This window comes from Mus pahari, chromosome 14, assembly GCF_900095145.1.
Source record: "Mus pahari chromosome 14, PAHARI_EIJ_v1.1, whole genome shotgun sequence".
NCBI lineage: Eukaryota > Metazoa > Chordata > Mammalia > Rodentia > Muridae > Mus > Mus pahari.
Genome location: NC_034603.1, coordinates 88,645,443 through 88,654,605, shown reverse-complemented (window position 1 = coordinate 88,654,605; position 9,163 = coordinate 88,645,443). Strand labels below are relative to the sequence as shown.

The 9,163-nt window shown below is 45.2% G+C and overlaps 1 protein-coding gene across 1 annotated transcript in view; it reads right to left on the bottom strand.

The window, feature by feature from the left end:
• Tbcd (tubulin folding cofactor D) overlaps positions 1–9,163 on the bottom strand; it is a 168,583-nt gene that overhangs the window by 52,837 nt on the left and 106,583 nt on the right. Inside the window, exons 16-17 of the mRNA XM_021211855.1 lie at positions 7,790–7,819; positions 4,051–4,136 (exon numbers count right to left, since the gene is read on the bottom strand). Of these exons, the coding sequence (XP_021067514.1) occupies positions 4,051–4,136; positions 7,790–7,819 (116 nt within the window). The remainder of the gene's footprint in view (positions 1–4,050; positions 4,137–7,789; positions 7,820–9,163) is intronic.

The following is a 9,163-nucleotide window of genomic DNA, read 5'->3' as shown; positions in this document are numbered from 1 at the left end:
AGTGGTTGTACAAGCTTGTAATCCCACCAGCAATAATAATTCTCATTTCTATAGACCTGGTAGATCTTGATAGGTAGATTGGAGCAACAGAGACGATTTCGATTCAGAAATAAGCAAAAAGGCATGCAAATGGAACAAACTGGATCTGCTTGATTTACCCTACCTACACCTACAGTGTGTGAGGACGGCACAGATGGCCTAGAGTTAGACACAAAGTTAGACTAGCATACAGGCTGTGTGACTGAGGCTACGGACCTTGGGGAAGGAATGACACAGGCAAGCAGGGTTTCAGGAACTTACCAGACTGGGCCAGCACATAAGATGTGCAACCCAGGCTAGGTCTGTGGGTGGGGAAGGTACAAGCAGGCTAAGGTCCAGGGAACTCACCAGACTGGATCAGAACGCAGGATGCCTGACCTAGCCTCGGCCTAGAGGTTAGCTATAGTGTGAACAGGCTAGGGTCAGGTATAATGNTCCAAGGAACTCACCAGACTGGATCAGAACGCAGGATGCCTGACCTAGCCTCGGCCTAGAGGTTAGCTATAGTGTGAACAGGCTAGGGTCAGGTAGACTCATCAGCCTGGCTGAATGCACGGGATCTGTTTTTATTACTTTTATACTCATCCATATGTGTGTGTGGCCTATGTTGGCATATACACGTGTGTGGATCCCTGAGGCGGCCAGAAAGGGGTGCCAGATCTCTTGTAGCTAGAGTTACAGGCATCTGTGACATAGGTACTGAGAATCAAACTCAGATCTTCTGCAAGAACAGCAATAGTAACCACTGAGTCCTCTCTCCAGCCCCCTGAACTTCTTTACACAACATATAAAAATGAATGAATCACTAAATAATCATGCTAAGGGGAAAAGATTAGACAAAATGAAAAGTAATCTATAATAAAAAACAGAATTTATTGGGTAACAAGTATGCTCAGAACCCTGACAGCTTACCCACCTGACAGTTTTAGCATCCTCCTTGTCAGACTCAGCAAGCTTTATACTTCGTATACATGTAATGTGCTAATTACACATCAGTGAGACTATCAGAAGTAATATACAGAAACGAAAAGGCACAGTTGGCAAACAGTCTGCACTAAAAAATATAAGAAAAATAAAACTCAGTAAAAAACTGGCCTACATTTGCCTTGGAGCATCACCAGAAAGAGAAACAGAAGGGCAATAAGCACATGGGAGTATGTCCAACATGGTCATCTGCACAGGTGAGTGCTCTGAATGGTAAGATGCTCAGACAGACTAGCTGCTGCCAATCTCAGGGAGGTATGGAGAAGCTGAAACCACACATTCACAGCTTCATGCAAAGTTAAATCTCCTGTCAGTCTTTATGTAAGAGAATTAAAATATATATCCTCGTAAACATTTCTAAATGAGTGTCTGCAAGAGCTTAATTTATCATGACAAAAACTCAAAAATGCCCAAACTGCTGATCAACATGACAAGCTGAACAGCACCAGAAACCATAATTTAGAAGCACCTACAACAAGAAATCACTGTGTTCAGTGAAAGAATCTTCAAATTCCCAATGGGCACACAGCAGAAGGTCACAGGCTTCACTACAACATATACTTATGAATTTATAGATTTGCACCATTACAACATATGAAAATGCATACACTGAACACATTCAGTCTACCATATGTCTTTAACACTCAAATGATAATTGGCTGCAGTGTCCCAACTAATGTCTCCCCAAGGGACCTACCACTTTGGAATCTACTCAATATAGCAGACCAAGCAGGTTCAGAAAAACCTTCTCTACAACCTCCTCCTTGAATCCTGTTCCAAGTGAGGAGAGTTACAAGCCCAGAAATCCAACCCAGACAGAACAGAGGGCCTGGTCTCTCAGAAGACCCACCAGGTACCTACCCCTTTCCTCACACCCTTCATTCATCCTCTGCCCTTTACCACCCACTCCAGTGGACTAACTTCCAGACCAATTTCTGTTCACCAGAACGCAGTGCTGAACAAGCATACTGCATTTGGGAACTGCCTTACTTCCAGTTTCTATTGCTCTAACAAATACCATGTCCAAAGCAACTTGGAGAAGAAAGGGTTTATTTGGCTTACAGTTACACAGCACAGTTCATCATCAAAGAAAGTCAGGACAGGAACTCAAGCAGGTCAGGAGCTGATGCAGTAGCCATGGAGAAATGCTGCTCACTGGCTTGCTCCCCATGGCTTGCTCAGCCTCCTTTCTTATAGTACCCAGGACCACCAGCCCAGGGATGGCACCACACACAATGGACTGGGCCGACCCTCAACAATCACTAATTAAGAAAATACCTTACAGACTTGCCTATAGACAGAGTTATTTTCTTAACCATGGTTCCCTCATCTCAGATGATTTTAGCTTCTATCAAACTGACATAAAACTGTTTATCACAGGGACCTCAGGACAAACTACATTCACCTCCCCGCTGGCTGAGGCCCCACACCTTGCACCTAGTCACGGCCTTCTAGAAACCTTGCACATGCTACTTTCCTTGTGAATCCTGCCCTTCATGATCCAGACTGAGAGAAATACCAGAAAGGGAGGTGAGACCCTGGCCAGAGGCTCTGTGGTGCTAGGATATGCTAAAGCCTGCTATTGAACTGTCCTCAAAATACAGCAGCTGACCTGCTACTCAGATCTGAGAGTCACAAAGACCCAATGTACTGGAAAACGCACACACTAGAGCTAGGGCATGTTCTGTCGTGCACTTTTTTAAAAAGATTTATTTATTTATTTATTTATTATATGTAAGTACACTGTAGCTGTCTTCAGACACCCCAGAAGAGGGCATCATATCTCATTACAGATGGTTGTGAGCCATCATGTGGTTGCTGGGATTTGAACTCAGGACCTTCAGAAGAGCAGTCCGTGCTCTTACCCGCTGAGCCATCTCTCCAGCCCCCTGTCATGCATGTTTACAGAATGGACATGATAAAGTATGTATAAGTTTTAGACTGGTGTGGGAACCTTAGCAACGAGTAAAATTTTCCTAAGCCAAACTACCAGCTATTTTACCTAAGAATCTTTGAGAAAGGGCATAGACCCTCATATACAACATTCACATACTAATAATCAGAGGACAAAGAATATGTGGACACAGACGTGAAGTGCTGGGCTGAGGGACAATGGCACACAAGCGAGGGCAAATATGGTCGCATTCTTCCTGGAAAAGAAGCTGGCCACTCTTTGGTTTTGTTTTTAGTTGTTGTTATTTTCTTCTTCTTTTTTTAAAAGTCTGTCAAGGCTGGTTATGGAGAAGTATAAATTCTGCGTGGTCTGCACAGCAGGGCTGTCAGGAAATCTACCCCCCAGGGTTTACAGTGGTCAGAAACGTTTTAAAATGCACTTGGCATGTTTCTCCTAATTCAAGGCAAATAAACTACTTCATGAAGCACCATACACTTTTCACATTGGTGTTAAGAGTGTGAAACTGCTCCCTAGTACTTATGTTATACAAGCAAAAATAATTGGGTGCGATATCTGAAAACAGCAGTTAAGAGTTAAATATTTATCCCTTGACCTGAATTTTCAAATACCTCTATTACTTATCTGAGAAACAATCAGGTAACTTCAACTTGGAACATTTTTATTGAAACAAACAAACAACAACAACAAAATCAATCACAGTCACTTCAAATCCAAAATATCATTTTGAAAGATCAATACATGTGTGACACCGGGTGAGAAAGCTGTCACACAGAAGGACATGCATCGCTGTGCTTGGGGCTAGTCCCTGTACGGTTCCAAGGCAGAAAAGCACCAACCAGGAGGACAAGGAGAAGATTAATGACCAGAGAAGATGTGAGGCCCTAGCTAGCACACTGAAGCACAAGCAGGTGCCCATTTTCTCCAGCGTGTACCGTGCAGGATGAATTTGGTATGAGAACAGTTTCAGAAGCTGTTCTCGGTTCAATTCCCTCTCTACAACATAAATTATATATAGACCACAGGATAATGAAGAAGGAAATACTGAAGGTGAATTTTGACACCCAAGTCAAAGAGACTATTACAGCTATATTACACACATTAATAAAACTTACCTTATAATCAGGAAACAGTTAGATATGTTACCAACTGCAAAATAGTCTGCTGTAGTCAAAATATCAATTCCATGAGGGAAAGTACCCTAAAAAAAAGTAAAAGTAGAGAAAAAAAAAAACTGAAAGGTGAGAAACAGCCTCTGAGGTGACAACGGTGGCTGAAGTTGAGCCACGGGGCTCACAGGAAAGGCCCACCTGGTGTGTTGCTGCTCATCCCACTACCCTGCACTCAGTGCAAGTCCTCCTTCAAACCTGTTTCAACTCAAATGCTATAAAAGTGACACCGGATCTCAGTGGTGCTCACGTGCTTACTCATGGTGCTTGGTCTCCCTCTGTGGTCACAAAGACAACAGCATAGCCCTCCAGAGCCTGCTGGAGCAGGAAGGCCGATGGAAGGTAGGCAAGCGCCTGCCTGGCTTTGAAACCTGGACCAGGACCCACACCTCACTAGTTGCCACGAGGATGGATGTGGCTGACAGAAATAACCAGGCTCAAGGCTAACAGCCAACCTCTAAGAGCATCACTAACAGCAGCCATCAGTACCCCACACTGAAAAACCAGAGGCAGGTCCTCATCCTCACCCATCAAGAATACTCCTTGGGGAGCCCCTGCCCTAAAACTGTCACATGATTGGTATGACCTAATATTATCATTTGTGGTGAAAAAATATTACAATCTAGAAACCATATAAATAACTTTCTTAACAAATCTAAGTATGTAGAAAGCTTTATAGCTATTGGCCCAGAGGTGGCTCCATCCCTGTAGGAGATAAGGCTCCCTATCTCTGCACAAAGCTGGCACAAGTCTAACAAGCAAAAGCCAAAAAAAAGCACCAGGCACACACCACCAGCACCTACCTGCCACATCCCATACCTCACACAGGGATCAACCTACTTAAACACAAGCTCAGCACAGGAGGAGAACGACGACGAACTGAGGTATCTTTATGTACCAGAAAGCCGTCCAGGGGGTGAGCTGGAGGGGGATTACTAATGGCTGCTTGATCTGCACAGTGCACACTCTGGGTGCTCTTACCACTTCCTGTGTAAACCAACCTCACAGTTGGTGTGGGGAATGTAAATGAAATGTACTGTCTTTATCAGAATTTAAAAAAGATAGAGGATGTTCCATGTTTAAAGAAATTGGTAAAGAGACCACTAATTTTTTTTTAAAGATTTATTTNTTTATTATATGTAAGTACACTGTAGCTCTCTTCAGACATACCAAAAGAGGCCGTCAGATCTCATTACAGATGGTTGTAAGCCACCATGTGGTTGCTGGGATTTGAACTCAGGATCTTTTGAAGAGTAGTCAGTGATCTTAACCGCTGAGCCATCTCTCCAGCCCCCAGATTAGTATATTCTTAAAGTCAAGATACTTGCTCAAGTTCTATTCCCTAGCAAAATGCTACTTCATTTTGAATTAGCCTATTAAGTTTTATGAGTCCCAGTTCTAACCACTCAAACCACCCAGAGTGGGGCACAGAATCCCTTGCCCTGGGGTTAAAGGCAGAGCAGGACCCCTACTGGGCGTGCTTGCTTACTGGGTTGAGTAGCTTCGCACTTTTCTGCCTAAGTGAAACCTTTTGCTTTACAAAAATGCTTTGGATTGTGTAGTTATTTATCAAGGAGACCCCAGACTCATTCTCTCATTTATGAGAGAGAAGCCCACAGCCCAAGTAAAGTTACTACAACTACAGCCGGATTCCCAAGAAGACCAAAGCACATGACTGGGCAGGCAAGTGCAAGCACAGGTTTGGCTGTGGCCAAGAAGGAAGGACAGGTCTGAACTGTGCTCAGCAGTACCCATATCACTCAACCAGAATAAGCAACAGCCTACGGCTCTGCCTGGCCAGACGGCTGTCCTTCCTTCCCAGGAAGGGGACTAAGCACCGCACTCCAGCATTCTCACTTGAAGACGGGGTCGTCTGAGGTCTGGGCAAACCACCAGCACAGAGCTGTGTCCCAGCAACACTCTAAGCAGCCACAGAACGATGCAACCTCATGCGGGTCCTAGACATGGCAACTGCTCACTGGTTAATCATAACCTGCAAAGACTCCTAGGCTATAGCAAGGGAACACAGCAGACATTCCTACACACACATCCCTGTTGTAGAGCACACTCAACTAGCCACTCAGGGATCTTGGCCAGGATCTAATCAATGCTGGTGTCAAGACCTTCATCATAAGCAGACCAACCCAGTGGAGGAGTCCATTCCTCTGGGCCACTGGGCAGTCCTGCTACTTCCTGGACGACACCCAGCATCCTCTACAATAGACACATCTATCTGTCCTCACAATATTCTTGACCCAACAAGCCATCTCCAGGTTCTCTCACCTAGGCCACACCCATCTTCGCGGCAACTTCTCTAACCCCATCAGCCTTCACATGAGTCTACTCTGTACATCACTATAGCGCAGGGCAGGGCTATCCTTCTGCCTTCCTCACTTGTAGCATTAACAAGCACCCAAGCCACCAACTATCAAGAAAACTGTGGTGGTGTGAATAGGAATGGTGCAGACAGGCTCCTGTGTTTGAAGGCTTGGTCATAGGGAGTGGCACTATTGAGTTGTGGCCTTGTTGGAGTAGGTGTGCCTTTGTTGAGGACGTGCATCACTAGGGGGTGGGCTTTGAGATCTCAGAAGCTCAAGCCAAATCTACTGGCTCACAGTCTCTTGATGTTGCCGGTGGACGCAGACACAGAAGTCTCAGCTTACCTCTCCAGCACCATGTTTTCTCACCACGACAAAAATGGACTAAACCTCTAAACTGTAAGCCAGCCCCAATGAAATATTTTACTTCATAAGAGTTGCTGTGGACACAGTATCTCTTCACAGCAATAAAACCCTAACTGAGGTAAAACCCTAAATCAATCATTCTTAGCTGTTTTCTCTCAGGGACTCTTCTTCCCTGTCCAGATTCACCCTGGCAGCTGCCACCTTGCTCAGACCCTAACCCATGGTCCTCAGCCTTCCTAATGCTTTGAACCTTTAATACAGTTCCATGTGTTACAGTGATTCCCCAGTCATAGAATTATTTTCATTGCTACTTCATAAGTGTAATTTTGATATTGTTATGAATCATAATGTAGATTCATGCTTTCTGAAAGTCTTGGGCAACCTCTGGGTAAGAGTCATTAGACCACCCACAAAGGGGTAGCCACGCACAGATTAAGAACCAATGCCCTAATCCCTCGCTAGCCTCCTGCTAGACCAACTTTATACAGAATCTTATACATGGGTGAACTTAAACCCTACTTCCAAGGTCTGTAATGGGTATCAACTGTGCAATGGGCACAGTTTAAGCAACCCCAAGCACAGCTACAGCACTACTGAACATCAAGAGCAGTTGTGGGCTCAGGGCTTCGGAAGGCGAGGCCAGCCTCCAAATCACAAGCTAGGGAAGGTCCGGGACCTACAGGGTCCAGGGGCTCAGCCACCTCCTCCGAGCCACCTGGAGCCTGACATGTACAGCCCACAGCAATGCGTGAGGCAAGATCCTAACCTGCCTGAAACACTCTCACACGGGGTCTCCTGAAAGACACGTGGGACTCAGTGCTCCCGGTCGCATTATGGTGAGTCTTAGACCAGAACTGCCATGTTTATTAGCTTGCTCTGAGGTAAGCCTCATCCATTACCCACACCCAACAGTGTAAGAAGATGTGAAACCAAAGCTGCCAGGGTTCCAACCTCTAAGCTACAGGAAGTTTCAGAAATAAAGATTTATAAAGTGGCCATACCTGTCTCCCCACGTTCTCCTGGAAGGCAGCCTGAAGAGCAAAGAGAACAAACACAGCAGGTGAGTGAGGTTTGCCTCTGCTAAACACCAGAAGATAATTCAAAACAAACACAGCTCAGTGTAAATGACCCATGGCTTCACTTTTTAAATAAAAGCCCTCTTTGTTGGCTGACCAAAGCCCTGGGGTGGCTTGTCACTGTTGCTATGTCCTAGTGCTCTTTAAAGCCACAGGGTAAGAATTCTATTTAGAAGATCAGATGGAACCTGACAGTGACCTTTCACTAGGAATATATTTTCACACTAACACCCCAAAGAAGGTCCCGGAATTTAACTCTGAGAACAAACTACACAGCTCAGCAAGTAGAAACCAACCCCTAAAACACCCATTTTTAGGAACTCCATGATCATAACTCATCACCATCCCCAACATGTCAGTGCTGCCTCCAAGAGGGCAAACCTGTTTCCAACCAGCTCTCCGAGCTACCTGAGGCCTACGTGCCAGGCAACAAATCAGGGCTGACAATGTCCCATCTGAACTTAAAGGAAACTAAGTACTTCTAGGTAAACCTTGTACAGATAACTCTTCTTTCTTTGATGATCACTTTTCCTGTCTCTCACACTGTCTGACCTAGGACTGTCTGACCAACAGGACAATGGCCCCTCATTCCTGGCTTATTGCCTAGTGGGGTTTGAACTTTCCCCAAAGCATACACAGCTGAATTCCAACCGGGATTAGAGTCAGGCGCTGACACCAGCTTCATATGAAGATGGAGAGAAGCAACACACAAGCTCACACAGTGCACCATCCTGGCGAGCAGAGGTGGGTCAGGCACAGGGTGTAAGGCAGAGGTAACAGAAGAAACACCCCTGACCTAGGTATACATCCCAATATGGGTTGGGGTTGAGAGCACTCATACATGCAAAGATCCCACAGGACTGGTAAGCACCAGGACAGAAATGTGTGGCACTTCCAGCACAGAGCCTCACAGTGGGGCCAGGATACTACCAACAAGTTTCAAGAGGGAAAAACAGGATACTTTTTGCTTCTTACCATTTTGTAACTTCTGCAACCCCTCCCTTTAAGATTTACATTTCATTTTTGTTTTGTCTGTAAATGCTGCCTGTATGTATGTATACCACACACATGCCTAGTGCATGGGCAGGTCAGAAGAGGATGTTGGATGCCTTAGAACTGTTATGGATGATAACATGTAGTTGCTGAGTACTGAAGTGGGGTCCTCGGGAAGAGCAGCCAATGTTCATAACCACTGAGCCATTACTCTAGCCCCTTGCAGTCAACACACACACACATAGACACACTTTCTCTCTCTCTCTCTCTCTCTCTCTCTCTCTCTCTCTCTCTCTCTCTCTCTCT